General features: G+C 38.6%; 2 protein-coding genes across 3 annotated transcripts; one reads left to right on the forward strand and one right to left on the reverse strand.

The window, feature by feature from the left end:
• Positions 1-483: 483 nt before the first annotated feature.
• LOC103400055 (uncharacterized) lies at positions 484-22,741 on the reverse strand. Of its 2 annotated transcripts, none has more exons than XM_070808201.1 (35): positions 22,268-22,741; positions 21,139-21,929; positions 20,868-20,993; positions 20,686-20,771; positions 19,835-19,943; positions 19,065-19,160; positions 18,907-18,969; positions 18,745-18,804; positions 17,806-17,874; positions 16,644-16,725; positions 16,436-16,488; positions 16,257-16,355; positions 14,937-16,169; positions 13,410-14,414; positions 13,002-13,337; positions 12,348-12,606; positions 12,026-12,248; positions 11,262-11,637; positions 10,911-11,060; positions 10,609-10,830; positions 10,243-10,464; positions 9,183-9,836; positions 8,522-8,779; positions 8,063-8,410; positions 6,924-7,333; positions 6,422-6,848; positions 4,757-6,055; positions 4,121-4,381; positions 3,712-4,002; positions 3,143-3,616; positions 2,578-3,009; positions 2,047-2,325; positions 1,328-1,879; positions 1,024-1,233; positions 484-828 (listed from the first exon to the last, which is right to left on the reverse strand). In XM_070808201.1, the coding sequence occupies exons 1-35, from the start codon at positions 22,323-22,325 to the stop codon at positions 709-711; spliced, it is 11,733 nt and encodes a 3,910-aa protein (XP_070664302.1). In that variant the 5' UTR covers positions 22,326-22,741; the 3' UTR covers positions 484-708. The 2 variants fall into 2 exon arrangements, with proteins under 2 accessions (XP_070664302.1, XP_070664305.1); XM_070808204.1 differs by having other exon boundaries at positions 16,257-16,322; positions 22,268-22,726.
• A 3,035-nt stretch (positions 22,742-25,776) lies between these two features.
• Positions 25,777-27,256, forward strand: LOC103400079 (WEB family protein At3g51220-like). The gene is made up of 2 exons (XM_008338771.4): positions 25,777-26,092; positions 26,513-27,256. The coding sequence occupies exons 1-2, from the start codon at positions 25,949-25,951 to the stop codon at positions 27,035-27,037; spliced, it is 669 nt and encodes a 222-aa protein (XP_008336993.2). The 5' UTR covers positions 25,777-25,948; the 3' UTR covers positions 27,038-27,256.
• The last annotated feature ends 534 nt before the right edge of the window (positions 27,257-27,790 follow it).

The following is a 27,790-nucleotide window of genomic DNA, read 5'->3' on the forward strand; positions in this document are numbered from 1 at the left end:
CCCTTTATTTTGTCCTTATCATTAAAACTCAAAGTTTTCAAGCCCTTTTCATTAGTTTTCCTTAAATAAAAAGATCCAATGCCTAAAATAATTCTTTCATGAGTTTCATATTCTTTTACGAGTTTCATGATGTCGGTTTAATGATTTTTCAATATTTATCGAAAATTAAATATTTTTAGGTTAAAATGTTCATAAAATTAAATTAGAAAGTCTACATAATTTTTTTTTTAAATTACTTTTAAGATCTTAAATTCATTCTTTAATAATTTCGGACGAAAAATTTAACTCATAAAGGTTAGAACAAAAAACATTGTTTCTAAGTTAAAACCTAATTTTCTGAGTTCAAAATTTTAAATTTTAACCCAAAAATTGGAGATGGTATATTAGGAGGTCCAAATGACCGTAGTGCGACAGACTTGCCTACTTGTTTGTTTAGGGTCAAAATCAGCAATGCAGTTCTTCCAACGATAAACCCAATCCCTATAAATTTGTAACGACGGACCTATAAATTACTTTAATAAAATTTACACATGACATGTAATTTACATTCAAAACCCGCTCATTTCTTTCCACATCTGGTGTCGAAAATATGTCGATTGAGAATGACTAGTCATAATCACTACCAAGAGCACAATATGTACATAAATAGGACGTCGTCTGGGCAGGTTTCTGATCTCTTGTCGACTCTACAACATCTGTGCTGCAACACTAAAACCACGGGTGCCACGTTGGATCCATCATGCACAAGTTCCTCGGAGTCAAGGCAGCGTCAACCAACTCAGTCACTCCGCGCTGCACCGACTGCGGTGGTTCCATGACGTTATCCTCCTGAACGCAGCACAACACACACGACACAAGATTAGGGGCGTATAAATTAGCAATTGATTCTGCATTCTGAATCAATTCTGGAAACCAATAAGCCCTAAAACAGCATGCATTTTTGCTCATTTCATGACACAGGCACTCAACATCATTGTTAGTACGAGCCTGTGTGTTGTTATAAGATCGGAGGCACTGGCTTACCTCTTCGGAAAAGGACTGGGGGGCGATTCCATTGATCCGGCCAATAACATGATCGACATTGCTGATGACCTTCTGCTTGAAGTCAACGGGGCTCATACTACCCCCTCCAGCAAACGGGGCCATAGGCATACCGAGGGGTCTTCTCCAAGACCAAGACAGCAGCTCATCACGGAAAAACATAGCCAACTGATGCCACAGATGTTGACTTTGCTGCAAAACAGAAAGATTGGGATTTAGGACACAATCTCTTTTTCTTACATATAATTTATGCTCATACAGAAAGCAACTGCCAAGAAAAACTCACTTTGGGTGAAACAACAGCCTGTGCAGAAGCACACATTGCAGACACAATGAGGCCTTCCACTCCAAAATGAGAGAAGAAAGCTTGCATGTTCCTTGTAAGACGAAAAGGCACTGGCTCATTCAATTCGACCATTCCATTTACATCATATGCAGGATGAAAATCGGTTTGAAATATTTTGCCTGTGTTCTTAGCAAATAAAATTTTATTTGGGGACCTCCCTCCAATTTGTAGCATGAGAGACATAAGGCTCGAGAGGGCCAACTGGATGGCAAACTGCTTCTTGAAAGTCCACATATGGTTCCCATTTAACAGAGTCTTGTACATGTACTGGGAAAAAATGCCGTCAGATACAAGATTTTTTGTTATGTCATTGTAAGCTTGGAGGCGAAGGTCTCCGACAGCTTCGTTAATGACTTGGCCAGATACAACCGGGTTCAATTGCTCCTTGAAATAGGTGATGGGAAGATCCGCCTCCTTGTCATTCCTTGAACAGTGATTCTCATACACCTCAAGAAAGGTGCTGTACATCAAATCATCTTCTACCATTCGGACCTGCACATACAGCAATAGTCGATTTTAATAAGCAACTTCCTTTTTCTTTCCATGGTTACAATGGCAACCACATTCCAAAGACAAACTAACTATAAACCAACCAGGGCATAGTAAAATGGGTTTATCCATAGATACATATCGAATCTAATCCCTCAAATGTGACAAACCTGGGACCAAACAGGAATGATGATTGGCGTGTGAATGGATATGTGGCGTCGCCTTGATTCCTTGTGCTTATCAAACATGTGGTTCATCACACGGAAAAGCTGCAATATTCGTTCATCACTTCTAGCATTAGGGGTTAAAGATGTCTGGACAATAAAATGACGTTGGGAACCATCAGAGCCAATAAGAGTCAAACGCCGGAAACTACTTCCATGTCTTCGCACTATTGGTATATCAGCTCCGACCCTGTCTAACTTTACTGTATGGTCAGGTGCAATTTCCTGCAAACATTAATGTTGTTTTTATATAAGAATATACATTAGAAAGGAAATAGAATTTTTAATCGACTTGATCCAAAAGGGTTTATCAAATGCTTGATAGTCATTTAACATAATAGAATCAACTTGGGATACGTCACAACCACCTCCATTCATCCAATGACACAGGAAGACCAATCAGATAAAACCATAGAACAAACAATAAAGCCAGGACAATGATATGAGCAGAAATGTGCAAAACACTGATTTAGTTACCTGATCGCTAAAGTACTGTCCTGGAACTTCCACATCAACAACATGGAAGTCGCGCAACACCCTGCTTTCCTCTTCCAGCTTCAAGACAGCTGGAAACCTGTCCTCAACATTGCTCTGGAGGACATTTTTCCAATGCTTTAACCGCTCAGTCAATTCAGAGAGGGTGGCTGGGAAAGTAGTCGTACTCCCAGGATCAAGATCACGCTCGAAATCCTGTTTGTACTCTCTCACAAAATCAACGTGCTTATTCACAGCATCTTGTGAAAAACAAGCTCGGCAAACACCGGAGAGTTCCTTCTTAAGCGATTGGGGAACTTCAGCTGTTGTGGGAGTTGGGTACTTGTAACAGCGGTGGAGCAAGGCATTAACCACAGCTAGAAGTCTCTCCTCTGGCAGAGTGACAAACCTTGAACCAATTTCAGTCAGCAGAGTCTGCACCCGGAAAGTTAAAAAAATTAATTAGGATTGGTTTTCTTATATATATATATATATATATATATGACTTCTAAATAACAAAAGTACATCAAATATTTAACTTTAAAATTCTGAGACAGAAATATCAGACCTCAAGTTCACTAGCCAAATTAGTATGTTTGCTTCTAAGAGCCTCCATTATATCCTTTGCAGCATCAAAAGCGCTGGCAGCAGAGGGTACCGAGCCCAAAGCACCATTACGCCTTAATGCACTCTGACCACCATCATTGATGGTTGAGGAACTTTGCTGCTCATTACCTTGATGCATGCCACTCTCGACAACTGTGGACCTTTCAGATTCTTGCCCATGAGTGTTTCCACCATCATGAGAACCAATTCCACCACCAGATTGGGCAGTTTGGAGAACTTGGTTGTCTGACGATAAACCACTGCCACTATGACCTTGTACTCTAGAATTCCCATCAGCTAACCCAACTGAACCAGCACTCGCACCAGAGGCACTTTGCTGTATCCTTTGAGCCATTGCCATTCTACTACCAAGCTCGGTTTTATTTGCAACATCACGCCGTTCAAGCAAGTATGTGCGCAGCCAGTAATATAGGGCCTGAGATTATAATCCTCGAGAAAATCAATATTTATGTTGGAGTGAAATACTGTAATATTTGGATGTCTATTTCTTTGACAAACTTAACATTTTACCTGGGGAAACACAGTGGCGATTTTTAGTAGGACGAGTTTGCAATGGGGAGCTTCTGTCCTCTGCAAAGAAAGTAAGAGTTGTGGAATCCAAGAAAGCCAGACCCAGTGGGGAATTTGGTCAATATATTTATCAAAAGACCTCCCAACATGTTCATTGGGAGTATCAAAGCTTAGAAGATATAAAATACGAGCTAGATGATTTCTTGAGTTAGATATCCCAAATCTGATGCCTTCAAGAAAGCAACAGACAGCATACTCCAACCATGTTTCATCATTCCCTTCTCTGTAAGCCTGTGCAAAACAGATAGCAAATGGGTCACGCACCAAATTTTTTTTTTTTTTTTTTTTTTTTGTAAAAAAAAAGAAACTAAAATCATCAAACGCATTTGAAGCAGATTACAGGACATACCATGTCACAATAATTCCCCCAGCTTATCCATCCTTTAGGCAAATTTTTGAAAAGGTTGACAGCATTGGAGTATGAAAGATTAGCACCTTCATAATCATTTATCTTTAACAAGAAATCCCCCTTCAGACGAAATATTTCTGCTTTATGTTTCACAGGAAAATACTCTAAGTTGGTGCTGTTGATTAGATTGAGACCACTGGTAAGCTCCCCTTTCATTTTCAAATAAGCTTTTGCCTGTTCTGTAATCTTAACAAAGGCCTCCTGGTAAAATACATGGAAAGAGATTAGAAACCTGTATCTAGGGAAAACAGAAGTGGTTTATGAAAAGATATCACCAAAACAACATATCACAGTTCAACAAGTATAAAACATCAACTAAGATGATCGGATTCAAGCAACATAAGGTTCAAGATGGTAATTAACATATGACCAAGTTACAAAACATATTCCAGAAACGAAAATAATACACTGAGGGCTTTCAACACATCAGCTAGTTACCCCCAGAATAGAGTCATTGGCTTGTAGTGGAGGATGTTCATAAAGGCCCAACAACAATGTTTTTTCTCATTTGTACTTTTGGTGGATAGAAATAAGCAACTAAATCAAATAAAATAATATGGTTGTAGTTATTAATACCTGCACTTCCATCGTTGAATGGCCGTACATCTTTTCAAGTATTGAGACACAAACATCGTATAGGCCTTGCTTACGACCAATGTGAGCAAGCTTATTAACATTCCAAGCTTTGTCACGATAACCAAGGTGATGAAGTTGTGGGTTCGTTGATGTAAAATCTTTGAATGCTTCTATGACTGCGTTGTACATTTCATTCCTCCACTGTAGCAAATCATACCAAACAGACATGTTATCCCATTCATTTGGAGTTCTCAGTCTCCAAGTCTCAAGAATGTCCTTGAGATCAGCATAAAGATTTCCATGTACACCAACCACAGGACTCCCAGAAAGTTTGTTTCCGTTGGCAATGTCCACAAGAATTCTTGACGACTCTTGAACTTCAACTAGCTGTTGGAATTGCTGTAAGAGAGGAATCCTAGCATGGATAGACATCTCTGGCAACTGCCACCACTGATCCAAGGCAAGTTCAACACCTTTCCCCACTATGTTCTCAGCATCCCCCACACCATTTGCATTTCTTTCATGAAGCGAAATGAATGATTGTATAAGGCGAAGTTTCAGAGTATCTTCCACCTGAGCCCTAGTAAGTACATGATCCTTCATGTATACCCAATCAGGCAATTTCCAAAGAGTATCAAGTAGTATTTCGTAATTCTCAATACTCTTACCATATTCTACCAGTGGTTCCCATTCACTAAGTTGACCAGCACAATACAGCCATTGTTCTTCCCAGAGACACATTTCAGCCTTCGGTACTGTGTTGTTATATGTGCCTTGAGTTGACTTAAGCATAGCTTGGTAAAAGAGGCTTTGAGCACGCTGCCAGTAGCCATGCTGAACTAGTGAAAGCCCGGCTCTAGTTTCTGCAGTGATTGACCTTTTCTTCCACAATCCACACCTCATGTCTTCTTCATTGAGCAAACGATAAAGTTCCGCAAGAGACTCAGAGCACTTTGTATCATTTGTGAACAACATGACATGACTTTCCAGTAGAGCCAATGCTATGTGCCATGCATTGTAAGTTTTCCCAATATATTTAATGAGCTCACTTGGCATCCGAGGCTGAGGGTGGCTCAACTGAAGCCCTTCCAGAAGGGCTTGCACAACATTTGGTCTGCTGCCTTGCTGCTTCTTATGATAATCTTTTGAAAGCAGAGCAATCATTGGTTTAGCTAGTGCGACCTGCTCTTCCTTGTCTAAGGTCACCCAAGCAATGGGAAACACCAACACCCACAAATGATAAGCGACATTGGCATCCGCATGAGCAAGCTCTCTCAATGGAATAATAAGATCAGCCACCTAAAACAAAGGAAAAATTCAAAAGGAAAGGTCAGAACTTTCCATTTGAGTAGAATATCAATTACACAAGCTTGTCTGAAGATGGTTTGCCACCAACAGATAAGGAAGCGAAATTACTTAAACCTTAAACATAATTAATAGTAACGGAATCTGGAAGAGAGAGTTAGAAACCAGGCATTGTTTTAGGGCAAATGTAATATAACATTAATGTATGTGACCATAATGCCAAGTGTCATGCTGAAGTGGGATTACGAATCCATCAAAATTATAACGTCTTCTGGAGTTCTTAACACCATGTCAGCATGCCTGATGGTCTCATCGTTGCAAAATAGATTCACCAAAGATAAAACTAATGAACCATCGTACCTTGAGTTTGCTCATCTCATTCAAAAAACGTGCATGCTTACAAACAAGGGTATCAAATGTTAGAGGAGCATCCTCGGAACCATCTGGAATATCAGTGACCTGTTGGTGCATTCCAGGAGGGTCTGGAGAACCTGAAACCAGAAGTGGTGGCACCTTTGCAGAATTTGGAGGAAGAGTAATAGGTTTATCCTCAACTAAGATTGCTAAAAGAAGATCAAGGCCCTGTTTGAGCCAGAATACATCACCCAAGGCTTCCCAATCCTGAAGGTGAATGACGTACTGAAGCCTAGCAAACAATGTTTTCCCGAGAGATTCATGATAAAGTGAGAAAAATTTGATCCGGAATTCAGGATCTCTTGCACGTAAACCAAGCATGAATTGCCTTTCCACCTTCTGAAACACCTCTTGACGCAGGGAGAGGAGATATCTGGAAGTCAACCAAATATTTTAGTATATCCTTTTATTCAAGTACAGCAAAAATGAACTCAACTACATTACTTACTTATTTGAATCAGCACATAATCCATAAAGAAGCTGAAGATATTTAATGTCCCACTCTTCCAGAGCAATTGAGAAGTTTAGGTTATCAACTTGCGAAAGCTTTTGAAGAAAGGAAACTATTTCCTTTGGAGTAAGAAAAGCATTTGAAGCAACAGATGAGCCTGGCTTTCCAAGGTCATCTTCAATCCACCCTTTTATTACCTCAAGTATGCAGAGAAGCACACTAGAATCAGTGCCTTTCTCAGAAAGCAAGGAATTTAGTATTTGAGTTACAGATCTTTTGCACTCTGGAACAAGCATGACCCTTTCACTAATAAGTTTCAGAACAGAATTCAGATTAGAAATGACGGCTCCCACATCGGCACCTTGACGAGAAGATGAAGCTGCGGAATCCAGATCTTTTGTTTGGCCCTGAAATAGAGGACAAGGTTCGCTAAATATAATTCAACTGAAGTGGGAAGGGATATGATCCAATATAAGACACTATAAGATAAACAAAAAGAAATGTCCATTAAACGATACAAAATTTTCCCAAATAACAGGAACATATTCAACCCTTCCAGATATAAGTTGACTAGAAGGGCAGAGCATATTGAATGAGCTGTACAAATTAAAACCACTGCCTGATTGGTTACGATCACCAACTACCATTTAGCCAGTGGCATTTAGTCCCCACTTTTGATGGAGGAGGTCCTGAGTTCAAAATTTTGTGGATAAGACTTCGTGTTTAAGTTGGAAAAAAGGATTAGTAAACAATTATCATTAATGCCAAATCACAGGTGTGTTCTCCAACTGGGTTGCATATTGTCAGAGTTCTCCTTCTGACCGGAAACGTATGCTCCTGTCTCAAAGGTATGCACACAAAAATAATTGATAGAACTATCCCACAACTTGAAGGCAACATAAATTCTAATTTCAGAAGACCAAGAATAGAAAACGCAATGATGTATTCAAAAACCCGAAACCAAACAAAAAGTAACATAGAAAATCAGATCACTGGCAGCTGATACAACATAATAGACACACATATAATAGAGAAAAATAGCAGCAAGTAAACATATACATGAGGAATATACAAAGAAATTTCTATGAATGTATATGAAACACGAAAGAGGTAAACATATAAGAAAACAGACATACTTGTCTCAAATTAGAACTTGATGATGACCCCATATCTCGTGCCAGGCGTTGCAGAATACGGACGAAGATGTAAGGATCAACAAAGTTCTTTTGCACCTCTGTCAAGGTTCTAATCACAAGCAGCACAAAGCTAATTGAATTAACAGTGCTCTCCTCACTCGAAGTTTGAGGAGCTGTAACAGTATTGATGTGCTTCTTTATTAGATCATCAACCTTGTGATATATTAGATTCACATCTTGTGGAGTAGTAGCTGCTTCTAGAGGAAAAGCAACAAAGACCATTTTCAACAGGGAGCACAATGACTTTCCGGCATCTAACAGTTTATACTTGAAACATGGTTCAAGAATCTGTCAAAAAAAGTCCCCATAACACCAAAGTTGAGTGTGTAACTCCAGGTAAGAGCAGACTTTGCAAAAGAAAACGATAAACAGATGGTGGTGTAAGAAGTAAGAACATACCTGGGAAATTTGATTGATGTTATTTCTGATGAACAAATGAGGCTGCTTCTCTAGGACCTTATTCATGACATCCAAGCCCTGCGCAAGAGCTGTGGAAGGGTCCTTGGACTGAGGTTGAATGCTGCTCAGAAACTTCTCTAAATAATTGAATTTAACATTGGCAGTTGGCCACACCTCCAAAGCTTGTGATAGTAGGTCTAACGCTTGTTTGTACATAATACTTGCTTCCTTGTCCTTGGGCTCTATGACCAAAGCAACCTGTTTCCAGAAACCCATGAAAGTGGTGAGACTATGAACTACAAACAAATATACAAGGATTCCATGTCAGCTAAACAATAGTGCAGCTACAGAAAGATTGCCTATTCAATTATAGGTGTCCTATAAACCAAGCATAAGAGTTTCCAAAACAAAACCAAAACCGAACAAATTCAATTATATATGGAGTATATAATGTCAAAAGTCCAAGATAAGTGTAGACATCTTTTCTATTCCCAGAAGTTCCATGGAAGGAATGTCAATTGGCAGAACATCATCGGCCAGAAAGCTTAGGTTCAAATAATGACGTTCTTTAATGCCAAAGAGATAAAAACCATACTTAGTATTTTCAAACCATCTCACTCATACATAAAACAAGTGGGATAAGTTGAAAGAAGGGTGTTACCCTTATAAGGAAATTGATAATCATTTCCTCCATAGCAGCATTTGGCTTGAATTCTTCATCAGGTTGGCTAGCAGACCCAGGGGTCTCAATGTTAGGGATTGTGGACGGTCCTCCAGGCGACATTACACAGAGGGATTGAAGACCAGGTTCAACTTTGACACGCTTTGTTGCATCTTCAGGAAATGTAGACCCATCCACAGAACGCTTAGGATCAGCACTAGCAGGCCCTGGATTAAAACCCTCACTGTTCTGATTGTTAACATCACCATCCGCCACTACTTTCATTTCATTTTGTCTCTGTCTTTCCCATCCAACAACCAAGCCAGCAAGTTCAATTGCAAGACGTCTGTTTTCTGCAGAGGTGGTGTAAGGCAATCCAAGGCGACTAAGAGAATTGACCATCTGAGGTACAAATTGAGCTCTACAGCTGTAAAAGAGATCTGAATGGCGCACAATAAGCTGAAAAATGTGAATCAGATTAGGGATTGAGTGGCCTTCCTCAACCAAAATTTTTTTGGTGTACCGTATCCAAATTGGCATACGAGAATCTCCAAGAGGCAACCTTCGTGGTAGTGCTGGCATTAGTATATCGAGGGCCTGCTTGACCAACATTTTATTCTCTGGCTGGCAAGTTCTCAGGAGCGCTACAAAAACCTGCATTCTCAAATCAACGTCAGGGTACTAAAATAAGAAATTTTTATTTTAACAAATTGTCAACAATGAACCCAAAGAATGTGCATTCTACGGGGGTGCACGAGCTGTGAGCACATGCTGGTGCATTCCAGATTATCAAAGAACAAGCATATATGTTAATAGACCACTTAACAATCAAACGTTTGGTAAATAGCTTAAAATTATAGGATTTATGTTATTGTCATTTCAAACACAAAAGGGGAAGTGACCTATTGTCAGAGCATAAATAATAGCACAAAGCTGAAATTCTATGACAAATAGAGCACCAAAACCAAAATTTCCGAAGCAGTAAAACTTAATGTCAATAAGGGATTAACAGCTTGTGCCAAGTGCCAACAAAAGATATCATGGTTACAATGTGCAATACCTGGAGTATAATTTTTTCTGGGGCTTGGTAGGCCTCCAAGAAGTGGCAAACATTTACAAATGCCCACTGTTTACTGGCACTATCTTCGCGTTTGAGATGATTCCAACCAAATTTGATTAGTTCTTTCCTATGATGTACAAGGTCATTCTGCAGATACTTAAGAAGCAAAGTGGCAAGCTGCAAAAGTTCTATTCTCAAGGGCTCGTCATATTCAGCAGAAACCTATGGATGTACAGAAATGGTGAGATAAATAAAGAAAATAATTTATAATCTACAAAAAAAAAATACTTTTGATTATTTAAAAACGGAACTAAGGAGATAAGATATAGTGGCCCTGAAAGCCTTTAATTTTTGCAGGAAATATACCTCTTCCGGAGGATCAAGAAGTCTGTCTACAATTGTTTTTATTATAGTTTGGTCAACAACTTCCCAACTTTGATCATTTTGGAAGGAATGAGCAAGCATCGGAAGAATAAGCATTTGCATAATAACCACCAGATGATCATGACCAAGTTGTTTTGATTGGAAAAGATTTAAGAAATGCAAGAGAAGTGCTTTCTTAAAGTTAGGTGGATAACCTTCTGCAACCTGAGAACAGATGATGATTGCTTCACAAACAGTCAACTAAGTAAAATAAAAATGACATAAACAGGGAGAAAAGTACATACCTCGATGATATAAAACTCCTTCAAAAATGTAAAATCAATTCGAGTATGAAACAAGAAGATGGAGAGTATTTCAAAGAGAACATTCACTTCTGTTTTGTCATGCCGTAAATAATTCAGGAAGCATTTGACAAGCCATTTGCTTTCCTTAACCTGCATTTAAAAACATTAGAAAGTAAAAAGACCATAGGGATGGATGCGGCCGCATGTTACATGACACACAGAGTTAAAAAACCGAAAGGTCATATAATTAGTTTAAGAAACAAAGCAAGGCTTTTTCCCATCTTAATATTACCCAATAGATGATCAACAAAGAAAGTATAGAACTTCAATATAACAAGCCACTAAACTTGCCTGAACTAAGTTCAGCTCCTGTTCATTATGCAAACGAGATAATCTTGCAGGTGACTTCCAAACAAGTACCAAGGTATCAAACACGATGCGGTTACTTTGTAGCCAGCCAGGTATCAATTTGACTAAACTTTTTATGAGTGCAAGTCCCCGAAAATAAGCATCTGGCGTTGCACCAGGATGTGCAGATGGGGGATTAGAACTATCAGATAGAGGCTTAACAAGACCTTCGTCACCCAACAAAGCAGGAGGTGGAGTTGACGTTCCCGAAGCAGTTGGCAAAAATTCAGGAAAAACACTTGCAAGTATTTTCTGCGCTGATTTAGCAAGTTCATCTCTCAAGGGCTGGCCGGCATCCGACCGGATTATATACATAAACCTAGGTTAAATGAGAAAATATATTAAATGCACACAAAGAGCACTGGACGAGTATGAACACCGGATGAGTATGAACACAATTTAATCATAATGATATGATGTCTGTCTGAAAATTTAGACATACATTTATCCGTAGAAAGTTTATAGACCACTCTTCACCAATGACCATGAATACTTCCATGGTCAATTATCCCTGAATCTAAATAATGCCAACCATTTAATTTATTTCGAGAGTTGGTGACCATGGATTTTCATGGTAAATGATGGACAAAAGATCACAAGGCTGCCTAAATTGGCTGATCCAAACCGTGTTGGGGATTCGTTCAGTTTTAACTGCCTATTTATCTATGCATAAATACACACACATGAATATCATAACTAAATATTACCTCCTGAAGTACTTCGGTTCACTTAATCGAGCAAGAAAATAATCGACTGCTAATGTCGCATAGCGATTCAAAAATTTTGTGAGTGGAAGTCGATATGGACTGTTAATCTCACTGTATACTTGTCCAGGAAGAAGAGCTCCTTCCAATTCAATAGTCAAGGTTACAAGCTCATCAAGGAACTTTGATGCAGCCAAAGGAAGAAGATGAAAAAGCTCGATGATAGCTGGAAAAAACACAAATGTGACATAATAATATCTGTAATCATGCATATGCATAGGCATACAAGAAAATCACCAAAAGTAAACAACCAAAAATACATTACCGGCCGCAATTTTTGGCTCTTCACCAGCCTTCCATGATTTCTGACTTTGTGCAAGTTTCTCAGGCTCTAACCATTTCTTTAGGTGTTCCAGAAGCTTGCCACCTAAGGTAACATTAAACCAATTGGACAAGAGTTCAAGAAGACGGGCCAGACCTTGCAGAAGAGGCATGTTCAGATTCTTTGTATGTGCCAAGTTCACCAAAATAGGCCTAAGGCTGCTCTGCAGAAGTTCTTTTGGCATCCTCTGCTGATTAATAACCTGCACAGCAATGGAATACAGTGTTTTTTACAAGAAGACAAATGAAGTACATTTTTCAAAAAAAAAAAAAAAAAAACACTTTCCAGCAATATTGCAAGAAAAGCATATGCCGTGGAAAAGGAAATAAGAAACTAGATGATGCATAATATGGTCATTTATATTCCATGAATCACCCACCAAATGGTTATGGCTAAACTGACCAAATAAACATGATAGTACCCAGATGAGTAAAATTACAAGAAAAATAGACAAGCAAAGATGGGCTATCACTAAGGCAAAATAAAAAAAGGGAAGCCAATAATTCCCTAGAACAATCATCGTTAATACATCCAGGCATGCATTACAATACAACTAGAAAAGAGAGATGGATTGACTAATTCAAAAGAAAACAACACCTGTCGCAGGCCTTCCTTGGCCACAGCAACAATTTCAGGTGTTCGACATGTCAAAGATTTGAAAAACATGGAAATGATCTTTGCACGCAATTCTGAATGATTTGGAGTTTTAAAATCTGCCCACGCCATGGTAGTACAAAGTAACTCAATGCAGGCTGTTCGAAGCTTATTTAGTGATGTGGCCACTTTTGGGTTCATATACTTCACAACCCACACAGTATCATCAGCCTCAGCTATTTGCAATGCTTCTTGGAGAAAATTAACCAAATCTTGTGTCAGCTTGAGAAGAGGTGGCCTCAAGCCCAAACAGAAGTTTAAAGCTGTAACTGTCCCCACCTATGTGCCACCAAATCAAGTCAGAAAGGACTACAACAAATTCTAGTAAAAACCATTAACAACATAGATTACCTGTTGATCGACAGTTTTTGAACGGAGTGGTCTTACTAAAAGTTGCTGAAGCAAATTTTGATATAATGGCTCGAGTAGCTCAGATACCTCACTACCAGTTCTACTAGCCAAAAGTGCCAAACACGACTGAACATTCTTTCTGACAATAACAGATGCATTGGGATTAAATAATTCTGCAGCAAGGAAATCAACCACTCCTTGAAAGCTCTGCCGGCGTGGTTCACTGTTTGCTTCATCAACATTATTAACCACACGAAGAACCTGTGTAAGCACCTGACTTGTCTCTTCCTGCTCTTTGCTAGCATATATAGGAAGCCTTTTAAGAACATAAACCAAACCGTGCACAATTCTTACTTGGAAAAGGCACAGGGTCTCAACAGTGACCTTACCAACCAAAGCACCAAGTCCCATAACACCTCCCATCTGCGCTTGCCAGGTTGTACCATAGCAACAATGCAAAAGACGAGGCAGAAGTTGCTCGAAAACAGGGATGCGAACACTTGGGGGTGGAGAGTATACAGGATTTATTGATGGACTCGAGACCATCATTGGAGTACCAGGGCCTCTTGACATCAGAACATCAGCATGCTTTGAGCGAGCAAGAAAGAGAAGTGTTTCAGAAAAAACATTTAAAGCACTAAGTGCAGCCGTGGCATGGAGCCTGTTTTCATCTGCTAGCACATCAACAAGAGCATCTAAAAATATCAGCGGGTCTAACTCCTTGAGGTTCGAAGAAGTATTAATCTTTGACCTGGAACTGGAACCCACATGGGCATTAGATGAAAGCATAGGACCCCCAAGTGCAGCATTGGCAACTGAGGTATTAGTTGAGCATGAATCAATATGGAACATCATCGCAAAATGGCGGCATACATTCACAACAAAGTCATCCTTGGGGTCCTGGAGATCTAGCTCCACACTGGCAGCAATAACAGTCATTAAGAGAGTCTTGAAAACAGATTTTTCAGCGATAAGTTGGGTCTTCGTTTTTACACCTAAGTCAGCCTGCAATCATGTCCAGATTTATTATAACGTAATACTAATTTTCTTTTATCATGTCCAGGTTTATTATAACATAAACTCAGTGGAAAGAATATTAAGGGACAGGTAAAGAAGATATGGAATAGAAGTTACAATAAAACAATTGTAATAGACAAACAACGAGAATACAAAACCCAATAAGCCATTGACAGAGTATTCACTTTTCATTCTTTTTTGGTTGGGAGAGGTATACAGACAATTAATAGCCAGACAGGTATATTCTAATACATAGATTTACACGTGCATTAACTGAAGTATTGTGCAGCATCTTCTCAGTAAAGCACTAAATAATGAAGATGGCCTTACAGTGAAGACCAATAACAGGATGACCATATAATTCAACTTTCACTTTAGCACCATTATCACAACTACATGGCCAGACATGAATATGACTAATATATAAAGCAATAAAAGTTTTTATCATAAGGTTCAAATCACTAGAAGACAGCTTTCTGCACTTAACAAAGAACATTAAACCAAACTAACCTTCATGTCTGATGTTTCAGGCCGCTGCCATGAAGAATCAACTGCAGAGACCAACAAAGTTGACAACCGACTAGGTGTGCCTCCATCGTCCTTAATCTTTTCAGGCAAATTAAGCTGGGACGATAAGCAAACGCGAATAAACTTCAATGCCTGTTTTCGGTAGAAAGTATCAATTCCACCATTTCTGTGCATAACAGCTTCCACGGCAAGATTAATGCATCGATCCAGTGGCACCAAAAATGGGGTTGAAGGCTCAAATGTAAGAATCGTGCGAAGACCATGCTCTGGGTTCTCCTTGCACTCAAGTGCAAGGGGTTCTTTGAGAAAACGCCTGTTACGACCTCCTAACTTGCCAAGGAGTTGCAATGCTTTTGCACCCCAAGGATAGGGAGCAGGCCTCAAGTGAGACCATAGGGCCAAAATCACCTCAGACATTACATTGGCCATGCTGGGTTCCAAAAAATCAGGATTCAAACTATCTACCCAAAACTCAAGTGTTCTTAAACCTAAACTCACAAGATCATCACTTCCTTTAAGACACAAAACAAGAGGCTTCATAAGACGGGGAAGGTGGGGTAGCAAAGAACTTAAGCGTGCAGGCAAGGTTAAGCACAACTCCAGCAAAAGGTCCCTCATATCTTCCCCTATTGGACCCTCAAGCATCATCAACAGCATATTAAGACAAGGTTGTAACGTAGGAATCAAATCCCTCAGAAGAAGATCAAATTTGCATGCTGCAAGTGCTCGAAATGTTGCATGAAGAAGTTTCATATAACCAAGAGGCCTTTCAACTTCAGTAGCGTTTTTCATGCACACTTCCATTATAACAGGAACGTGAGGTTGCAAAATACGTTCAAAATCTGAAGGCGCTTTTGGAACTGCAGCAAATACAAACTGAAAGAGATGCAATACTAGTTTTGCTGAAGGTGTATCTGGATGCTTCAGAACATCAAGTTTACTGTTTACAAGGTAATTAACCAAAACATCTGCAAAGGGGCGGTATACTTTAGGAGCTTGCAGAAGTGTCGAGAATATGTGAACCAACTGTGTATTGCAAATCATGCACTCGAATAGCTCAGGCATACACAACGAGAACATGTCCATTAAATCTCGAGGTTCCATAATAGCCAGAATCTGGGAAAAGAGCTGCAGCATTTCCCTCTCCTCATCCTTCTCCTTGAATAGAGCCAAGCAATGCACCCCACTCTTTAAAACACCAGAAGCTTTCCGAACCTACCCAATAACGAAGTAGCATCAAGTGATTGGGACCACAATACAAATGTTAAATTTCATTAAATGAATTTGTAAAATTTGTAATACCTCATCTTCTCGCATCCCTTTAAATGCTTGAGGCGCTGGTAAATTAGATGATGGTGAAACAAGCACCTGTGGGTGTGTTCCATGCGTGGAAGGAGAAACCTTAAACCATCAGAAATGTTGAATAAGATAACAAATGTTAACAAACTCAGGAAAAAAACTAATAACAGAGATAATAATACCTGCGCACGGGGCAAGTGTGCATGAGTGATACTCCATATGATAGTCTTCATTCCTGTCAAATACAGCAAAGACTGATCAATTATTTATAAATTAAAAAAATAAAAACAAAAAGGACTCAACTGAAGAACATAACTATCAGGAGTACAAGTATCATTATTATCTATGACGTTGAGAGAAATAGCAAAAAATGTGGTGAGGATCAATTACCCATGACCAATGTCTTAATCAGATGCTTACAATCATTGATTTCCTTAGAATGCTCAACAGTTATCTGCAAGTTCAAAACTGCCTGCAACCAAATGATATGCCACAAAGTAAATAAAAAATGAAAAAGATCCCGTGCTTAATGAAAAAGGATGGCTATTCAATCAAGCAATTAAAGAAATGGAAGAAGTTTTTTGATAAGTAAACGATTGTATTAAGATCAAAGAAAACAGAAAAGAGGTTGGTCAAGAAGACCGAACCAAAAAATGAAAACAGCACAGCTTAGAAACTAGAACATAGAAAACAACCCAGCACAAACAAACACCAAAAAGCAATTAGAGAACGGCTGCTTTCCAGTCTAGCCTAGTCAAATAGAGAGAAATTCCCCTGAGCCCTGAGGAAACAGAGGCCCAGAGAGCAGACAAAAACAAAACTATATCCCACAGCTTTGCGAAACCAGCTCCTTCAAATCATCCAAGATCCCCTTATTTCTCTCCATCCAAAAGACCCAAATTTTCGCATGAAACGTACAACTCCACATGAACTTGGCTTTCTTTCCCTTCCAATTCACTAGGAGGGGGGGGGGGGGGGACAATTTTTCGGGACTACCCGTGTGATGCCCATCTCCTTAACCATCTTCAGCTACAAACTCAAAGTCACCAGACAATGCAATAAACTATGGTCAACCAATTCCAAATCGGATTTGCAAAGGATGCACCAGTGAGGGGATAAACTAGAATGGGGGCTCCTTTGAACAACTAATATGCCTGTATTTTATTTCCATACGAAAAGTAATATCGACCTGATTTTCCAAAGAATTACATCAATACAAGCAGTTTCAAAACCTGTGCCACTCGAATTTCCTCATAATTCCAGAAAATTTCAAAAAGGAAACTGAAAGCTACGTGTAATTCCATTGGCTCATAATCCCTAATGGTAACCATATTTACAACCATTTTTTAACATCAGTCACAAGTGCAGCATAGGTGATAAACCTATAGCTATCATTAAAAAGAAAAGAAAAAGTTCAAACACAAAGTACTTTAGCATCAACTAAAGAGAGCTCAGATAAGTGATACAAGACAAAATATTAACGGACAACTGGAAACCATAAGGCATTAATGCACACACAAACAGCATCTCAAAGAAAAGTTGACAAAACTACCTGCACAGGGAGCTCAAGCTTTGACCTCAGAGTAGCACGGTCCTTTCCCTCCTCAGCCTCCTCCAACAACTATCAGTTGACAGGAGACATGTCAGTATTGACAAATAAGCATGAAACAAATAACAATCAACCAAAATCAGCCAGATATAAGCAAATACAAAGAACCGCACAAGCCAACGACTCCCCCAAAGTTCAGGAGAGAGTGCTGATCATGTCTTCTTATCAGGCCCTTTTAGCCAGAAATTATGGTGTTTTTTATTTAACGGTATCCATGTTTGCTGGGTGATACCAAGACCTTGCTTCTCTTTGTTTAGTGGGAAGTTTATGATCTTAGGTGGTGAAAAAAAAGGCTCAAGTTTTCTGGAACTGCTTGATGCTGGCTGTTGTTTGGGCTATTTGGTCAGAAAGGAATCAACAAATCTATGAAGATGTCAGAGGGATGGAAGTGGAGGACATGCAGAGAAGGTTAAGTTTTGAGTGGCACTTTGGGCTCATGTTTCTCCTGTCCTTAGGAACATATCTCTATCTGATCATATTCGAGATTGGAAAGCTGTAATATCATAATATAGAGTGTATTAAGATCGATGTAGCATAATCAATTATATTTATCTTGCCTGTGTATGGTGGATTACTTGTTCACTTTATATATTTATATGTAAAGTTCTTTGGTTTGGAATTAAGCTTCTTCTTTTCAAAAACCAACTCCCTCAAATATAAATCTAAATACATTGTCGGAAAACACATCATTGTTTGAGGCCCAAAAAGTATGAAATGCAACACAAAACTCTTTTACTCACAAAAACCATACAAAGACAACACACACAATTATATGTTGACATAAGCCCGTATGGTAATATGAAAGCTTTCACATGAAACCAAATTATCAACTAAACAAGAGGCCCTTGTGGTTGAAAAAAATATACAGCAATCAAAGATTACCTGAGGAATAGTGCGCTTGAAAGTACTAAATTTTCCAACAAAAGCATCCAATATACGCCCCTACAGAGAACCAAAATATTTTATAAGATGAAGGAAAGAGAAAATTCGTACTGTTATCCAAGTCAAGCCAATATAGGCAAAGAATTAGGCTGTAACTCAGACCAATAGAATCCGTGCTTCATCCATAGATGGTTGGTCAACACCTTTCTCATATATTGGCTCCACCTGCGTGGTGTACCAAAAAAACAATACATAAAGTGCATCCCCAAATGAAAACAAAACAGACATAATCTCCTGGAGAATAAAGTTAGCATATGCACCAGATTCAGCATCAAGCGAGCACAAGTAGTATGAATGCTGAGCGACAATGAAGCATCGTGCATGTTGCTCGAAAACAAGTATATGATTCGGGATAACTGCAGCATAAAGGTTATAAAGGTAAGCTTGTTCGAAAATACTGTGTGAATGTGTGATATGAAAGTATGATGCCAATTGTTGCGATTAACAACCATCAAACATTAAGAAACTAAATAAAAAAGGAATAGAAGTGCCAAATGGGGCACTGATCAGTAAAGGAAGAATACAGAAGAAAAACCCAACCCTGTTAATTGATTAATTTCACACTTCTCAATCATATTAAAGGAAGGTTACTTTGGCTCATAAAAGACTTATTGGGAAGCATACTCATAATGCTGGACAATGCACTTAAACTCAAACAAAGTTCATTTAAGGATTCAGGTTGAACCAACTTCTTTTAGATAGGAAAAACGACCTTCATTGAAAAAAGAAATCAAGTAAAAGGGAGATCTCCTTTCATCGAAAAAAAATCAACATAAATCTCCCACCTATGAACTACTAAACCAGCATTCTTCTCTCGCTTTGCAGAAGTGCAACAATCAAGTCAATATCCATAATTCTCAGAATGCATAACTGAAGGCTGACACCTGGCCTAATTGAAGATGATGATAAGGAGGTAAGACCACCCACTACACTGAATGAAAAGTGTATAATGAAGGGTCGAGCCTCATTAATGAGAAGACTGATGGAACAGCAGTCTAGTTTTATATTAGGCAAAACACAATAGAAATACCTGTGACAAGGAGAGGTCCGAACGAACATGATGAACAATCTCTGCAAGTAGACTATATGCCAATGGCCTCAATGTCTCAAAGCAGGCTCTACCACTTCCAACCAGAACCCTGAAAATGTTAAAGCATATAGGGGTTAAATAAAATTGGAACAGAAGTTAGCTACAACAATATTCTTACTTCTTGTCACCATTGAAACAGGTTAGCATATAGGTGAAACTGAGGTTTTAAACCGAAACAAGTAGGAATAATTGACAAGTAAAAATGTGGGAATGGACACCACAGTTCTGGCAAGTTTGTGATTATTGCAAACTACAAGGAGGAAAACTGATGCTCAAACAGGAAGCTGATTGGGGGAGAATATAGATGAACTTATATATAAACGCTATAAAAGTCAATATCTTAGCACATTCCATGACACACAATACGAAGCTAACCAATTATTTCTATATCTCAGCAAAACCGAAAAAGAAATCACTTCATTCTGATGGCAACCGACAGTACTTTCTAGCATAAGACTGGTCTAGGTGGAAGCAGAGATTCCCATAAATATTAAAAGAGCGACCTATATGCACCATGTGCCAAGCCTGCCTGTCCTTAGCAGCCACATTTCTGTACATCTCTCTGGCACATAATGCTTATCGTTTAACCATGAATTCATTACAGAGAAAACAAACCCCTCTTGAAATCTTTTCTAAGAATATGTTTAAAGGCTATAAACAAGAACATATCTTCTCCATTATATGAAGATATTGCATTTATCAAAGATTTCACATGTCAGCTTGAAGTAAACTTTCTGTATCATGTTTTTTGCAATTTCGAGGTCACCGTATGATTGAGTCAACAGTGTTACCTTTCCTCCAATAGTGTGTCAATCAGAGGAAATAAACCTCTCTTGAAATCCGTTCCAAGAACATGTTTTAAGGCTACTAACAGTTCCTGCGCCCAACAAAATATTGGTGATTCAGACTACAGTCATGAAAGAAGAAACGGATCCAGGTGGAGAAAGATAAAATTAGAGACAAGAATACTTGCCTTTCTAATCGATACAGAATCTGAACATGTAACAAGCAAATTGACTATACTTTTACATATGCTTTCCTCATGGGGCCTGATATAATCAGCAAAGCTCTTCAACAGATATGTTAAAAATGAAACTGTCTGCAACAGAAGAGAAACAAACTAGTAAACGACTAATGAAGAAAACACTGATGAGTGGACAAAAACATGAGATGATATGTAAGAAAGAACAGTGCCCCGCTCACAGAATTTAATACATATATATTCAGCAAAAACACCTGCTTACCTTCACCTGTGCACCCTTCAACTCAATGAAATGAGTCCTCAAATGCAGAGGAACCTTTTCAGGGCCAGGAACAGATATAGCAGCAACCATCAAAGGCAAGAGGTGAGGAATATTGGTCTGCACAAGTCGACTATACAACTGAAACAAAAACATGACCACCAGGGGACTCTCGGTAATTATCTTGAAAGAACGGGTACTGGGGTTAAGCTGCCCACCCCCAGCATACCCACTACCACCAATACCACCGCCGATACCACCGCCAATACCACCGCCAATACCACCGCCGATACTACCGCCTCCAATACCACCACTCAATGATTGATCTGAAGAAGTATCCATCGGCTTAATATCTTCCCCGCCCACCACCCCATTTTCAAAGAAATGGTTAACAGTCAACTTAAAGTTCTGGTAAACCTTGCAAACAAAGTCCAAGAATGGCTGAACTTCATTTTCCAGAGTAGGCCTAAAGTTCCTGAGGAGGTCGAAGATTATACGAATACATATCAAGCCATTCTCTTCGTTGTCAGTAGTAAGTACATGCATTGCAACCTTCAAGAGCTCCTGGACAAAAGGACGGAGTACTTCACTGTGGGGGAGACGATTGAGAATCTCCACCACTATATTCCGGAGCTTGTGTTCGGGATTGTCAGTAAACTGTGGCTTTGTAATTTTCTCAAGAATCGTTGAAAATGCTCTAAAGTAGCATTTTAGAAAATTCAAGTATTCTGCAGTGTGTGCAATCTCTAGGCTGTCCCGAACCTCCATTGCCATCTGAAGCCTTGCCTGAATTGCTGTTCCAAATAAAAACGAACAATAACATCTTAAAGACCCATCAATCAAACTTGGTTGAATCAAAAATAAGCTTTATCTATCATAGTTACTTGGGTCCGAAAACGGAGGCTGTGTTTGGTTTACTAGACATGCACTAACGGGAAAATGTTAAAATTTCAAGTCTTCAATGCACAGGAAGACGAATTTTTGTCAATTTAAATGGCCGATTAAATTCAATCAAATTATTACTAAAGGAGGTTTAAAAGCTCAAAAACATAGTTGAATTATGCTTCACAGATAAATATACGTATATCCATATATCTATATCTATATATATATATAGAGAGAGAGAGAGTACGGAGGTCGGGCTCGACGAGACGCCGAGCATGTTGCTCGAAATTCTGAACAGGACTCATGGGCTCAGTAGCACGAGCACAAACCACCCAAAAACCCTAGCTTTCCCGGGAAGAAACACAAAACGCACAGCTTCGAGACTCAATCCCCACAATTCCAAACTAAACTGCTTCTACAGCGCGACCCTGCGAACTCCTGCTTCTTCCACTCCAATTACCACACTCCAAGCAAAACCCGGAGCTCCGCTACTTGCTGCAGTGGCTGAAATAGGAGGGATCGTAGAAAAAGGGGATTGAATTTTGAATGTTTGGGAAATTAGGGTTTTGGAAATTGGTGGGAGTAGTTCGTGATCGTTCTAATTTCCGTAATGGTTAAGCTATTTACGCTAACAGTGTCTCTGTATTTCTGTCCCTGTCAAAGACTCAGGTCCTTCGGGGAGGACTCGACAATCGACATTTGAGGGGAAATGCGCTTTAGTGGTCTTTTGGGGACGAAGGCCTTTCTATATAGTGGTTTGACGAAACTGTGGAATGTTAGAGGCCCAAAAACTTGGATGTGGCCCATTTTAATATTTTGTCATAATTTTCTAATATTTGTGGATCTTCTTTTATTTGACCATTTTAAAATTAGAGAGTTTTAACGAAAAACCCATGATACTGTTCACTTTAACGAAAAACCATATTTTTACACTAAAAAATCAAACCGATACTATTTACTTTACCCTTTATTTTGTTCTTATAGTTAAAACTCAAAGTTTTCAAACCATTTTCATTAGTTTTCCTTTAAAATTATTACTAAGTGAGGTTTAAAAGCTCAAATAATTAAAATAATTAATGTATCGGCCCATTAAATTCAATCAAATTATTACTAAAGGAGGTTTAAAAGCTCAAATTATTACTTATGGATCTTCTTTTATTTGACCACTCATGGTTTTCTAATATTTTGTCATAAGAAAGAAAAAAAAATTAAGAGTAATATTTCAGAAAAGGAAAATAAAGAATAATGCTTAGTGAAATTTTAACGAAATTTTGAGTGCGATGTGTGTAAAAATTGGCCATTTAAAATAATTAATGCCAAAATTGACTAAAACATAAGTTTATCAGAACATCGACAGTTAATACAAGTTCATGAGAGGAAAATAATAGGAAATGGATAGCAAGATTTAAGTGGTTCATCTCTCAAAACTAGGCTATATGTACTGAGTCTCTTTCAGTATATTGAATATGAGGTTAGAATTAGCGCTCAGCTTAACACATTAATTTATCCCTTTATCCCTCTCCATTCCTTTGACCCCTTTCAAAAAATACTTGTCCTCCTTATATAAGGCCTCAATGAGCCATCAGTCTTTGGGCTCAAGCCTATCACTTCATTTGCAATTAATGCACCAAATATACAAATTTGACCTGCTAGCTGTCCTTCCGTTTTGGCGGACACATGGTAACGAGGTGACATTTGTGCAAGTCTACTTGCATGCTTTATTGGGACAACACAGCTGAGCGCCTTGCTCGGGGCTCTGGGGTTGGTGGAAATCCACACCCGAACGCCCTACCTGTCAACTTTTATGTTCCTTCGTATGCTTCTGTTCCGTTAGCTGACTGTCACGTAGCCTGGAGTTTATGTCTTAGTAAACATGCCCCTTTGCTCCTGGGACCTTGTGCCATAAAGCTGTCAGTGCACCAACTTACCCTTCAGCGATTGAAAGTACTTTATGTGAAGCGTTCGGCCTAGTTGTTGATAGGACATTTGGAGGCCATTAGCTCCCAAAGTGCTTTGGACCATTCTTCCAAATACGTCAGGTCGAGACCTTCTTTTGGACCGGTGTTCCTTTGTGCCTCTTGGGATTAGATATTATTGTTGTATAAACATCGTAATGGTACTAGAGTAATTTTAAATTTATTTTCTTAAGTTGTTTGATTTACAAATTAGGTTCCTTGGAATTGAAACTACCATTTTCAATCACGTGTTTGGAGACGGTGTAAAATGCGACCAAAAAGTATTGTTTTATTCCATTCCCATATTTAGTAATCAAAATTTATTTCCAATAATAATATTGCGTTAAATGCTTCTCCAAGTAGACGGAAATTTCCCAAGAAGAGCCAAGCGTATGAATCTTCCCTCCCCTGCATAGCAAGTTCATATATATCCATGTGGCAATTATCACATCGCCACGAAGTAATACGGTAGCGTCGGAGTGCAAAGTTGTCCTACATTATTTGGTGAGTAAATTGTAGCTATGGTTTCTTAACTTTAACTTAATTGAAGCAATGATCCCTCAACTAAAAATCCATTACCATTGGTCCCTCAACTCATCAAAACATGCAGCTATGACCCCTCAACTAAAAATTAATTACCATTGGTCCCTCAACTTTCATTCAACTGGAGATATGATCCATTAACTTTAACCAAATTGTAGCAATGGTTCTTCCAACATAACTCATTTTGACAAAAATTTTGACGTAGTTGACAAAAAGACCATAATTACACACTTTGATGAGTTGAGGGATTATAATTATATAAATGGTTATTCCAATATAACTTATTTTGACAAAATTTTGACGAAATTGATGAAAATGATGAAAATGACTATACCTACACATTTTGATAAGTTGAGGGACCAATGGTAATAGATTTTTAGTTGAATGACCATTGCTCTAATTTGATTAAAGACCATTGCTCTAATTTGATTAAAGTTGAGGGACCATTGCTACAATTTACTCTTATTTGGTCGGAGCGCTCTCTTGAGTTTATCAAGTACGAGAATGGTATCTCAAACTCTTTTATAGGACTCTGCAGTTAATTGCACGCTTCTTAAATTGTACCACACGTGTTTAACAATGAAGTAGTAACAATACATATGATAACCTATCAAGAATTGTTATTAGCACTTCATAAAAAACCTTATTATGCACTAAAGTATATTTTTTCTTAGAAATACATAAAATCTGGAGTGCCAATAACGATTTCATTTAAACATTTATAAAACTTGAAATTTTTTTTTTCCATTACAAGCGATGTTACTATTCTAAGCATATGAAACGGAAAGAGAATGATTCAAATATGCATCACCAGATTGTTCTACTTTCATTTGTCCAACCAAGCAGCCAATTTTATGCCACTAAAGCTTCATGCAATTGAAGATTGGTCTTGAACGTGATTAGAAAGAGAACTAGGATTTGCAAGATTTAACTTTGATCCGCCTATGAACTTTGGCTCAGATCATGAATTAGTGATTGCATTCAATCTTCAAAAGATCCCAATTATTTCAAACTTTCTCCATTGGGAATGAAACTTTTATGGAATCCTCATGAATACAAAACACAGTTGGTTGAAAAAGAAGACATTATATGCTAGAGCAATCTATCTAAAGACACATTGAATTTTTGTTAGTAAAAAGGATGGAGCCTAAATTATTGCTAGAAGTCAAGAACTAACAAAATGATCAAGATGGTCCAACCACCCTTGTCAACTTCAATTAACAAAATTCAGTGAAGTGGACGCCAAGGAAACAAAACCCCTCATATGATCATTTTTCTTAACTTCTTTTAAGTAGAAAGCTAATCTTACACCACACCATCCGCTTCCAACGACCTCCGGTTGTAGCTACAGCCCCCGTTTTGAAACTTGTATTAAAAGGCCCTTCACACATCAACTCCACCATTAATATCTATCATTAGTTTGCCTAACCATGAATGCCGACGAGGGTAAACTGGTGGTCATGGGCCGGGCAGAGATTGACACCCGAGCACCTTTCCGGTCAGTCAAAGAAGCAGTTATGTTGTTCGGCGAAAGAGTTTTGGTCGGAGAAATATATGCCAATAAACTCAAAGAGGTGATCTAGCTAGCTAGCTTTGCTCCTTTAACTATTTGAGTTTTTGGAATTAAATGTTAAGAGTTGTCCCACATAGGTGAGGGACAAGGTTTGCTATGTGCTTATATGGTTTTGGGCTACTCTCCATATTGCCAATTGGTTTTATGGTGGAACTTCAATTGCATCATGGCTAAACCCCGCATTTTCCGTGGGTATGAGCGTATTCAAGTTCTTCGTGCACCCACAGATCACGTACTAGAACCATTCCTCCATCACCACCCTTTGAAACCCACCCACCATTCGGATCACGTCACCCGTTTTCATGTCAGCGACTGACCGAAAACCCGTCACCACCAAACCATTTTACTTGAATTTCATTTCTCAATATTCAACTTTTTTGTCACATATTATGAATTTATAGTGTATTATTTTCTATGTTAGATTGGAGCTGCAGGGTCAAATGACACTAATGGACATGCTGCTCCGTCGAGGATCGAGGTCTTAATGGCCGAGCTCGAAGAAACAAAGAAAAGTCTACAGAAAGTTAGAGAAGAAAACAACTTAATGGCATACAGCATCAAGTCACTCAGAGAAGATCTTGAACATTCAAAACAAGAGCTCCACAAGTACTTGAAGGCAAGAGAGTTTGATGATCAGAAGCACCGAGTTGATCCTGAGATTGAAGAAGATTTTAAGTTCATCGCGACCGGAGACACGAAGTTTGAAACCAAAAAAATGTTGAGCCAAGAGGCTGAGGAATTTGTGCAGAAGGAAAGACATGTGAAGTTTGCAAGTCCTCCTTCGTTGGCTCAGGTTATTGTTAACAAAGAAGGGTCGCATGAGGGATATGAAAACCCTAGTTCTGTTAGAAAGCCAAATAAGAAGAAGCCTTTGATGCCTATGATGATTGGGTGGCTTTTTCGCAAAAGTAAGGCAATTCAGGAAGGTGGGTCTCCGAGGGCGTAAGGCTCCCATGAGCGAGAAAGTCTTGTGTACGATTGACGCATGCAATCTCTCTCTCTCAAGGGGATGAGATTACAGGTGGAAACGAGTGAAACAAAAACATAAGAGCTCTGTTTGTGTGAATGTGGTAGGAAATAAGCATATTAATAAACACTTATGTAATAGTCTAACGATCAAACACCACATCATTTGGTTTATAAATTTAGTTTAAAATTTTTGATATTTCTAGTATTATCCCCAATCTTTTAAGAACTATATGATGTGACGGTTAATTGTTAAATTTCTTCTTTAAATTATTAAAAATGAAATTCAACCATCAATTGAGTGAATAAGAAGGATAGAACTATTAAGTTTATTTATTTATAACTTTAATGTTGTTATGACACTTATGGCATGAATTCCATTGCTATCTATTGTTAACGCAAGTACTCCCTCAATATTTTTTATATACAAAACTAGCAACAAACAGAGCGACAACAAATTGGTAGCATGGTGGAGACATTGACCCCCCACGAACCCTAGTTACTGTGCTCCATCTCTCACATATATACCCCAATTCTTTATTATTTGTAATTTATTTAGCTTCCCACCCAGAAATTTGGGAAATGCTTTTGCTCACTACCAAAGAGATGGTGAGTCGGTGACAATGCCATCACTCTATTAATTATCGTTTCATGAGTTAGTATTGTTCTCCTAAGGTTTTCATTTTGAGGACAGTAAGAACTAAATGCATATTAATCATAAGATTATATTAGT

Source organism: Malus domestica, chromosome 02 (assembly GCF_042453785.1).
Source record: "Malus domestica chromosome 02, GDT2T_hap1".
NCBI classification, from domain to species: Eukaryota; Viridiplantae; Streptophyta; class Magnoliopsida; order Rosales; family Rosaceae; genus Malus; species Malus domestica.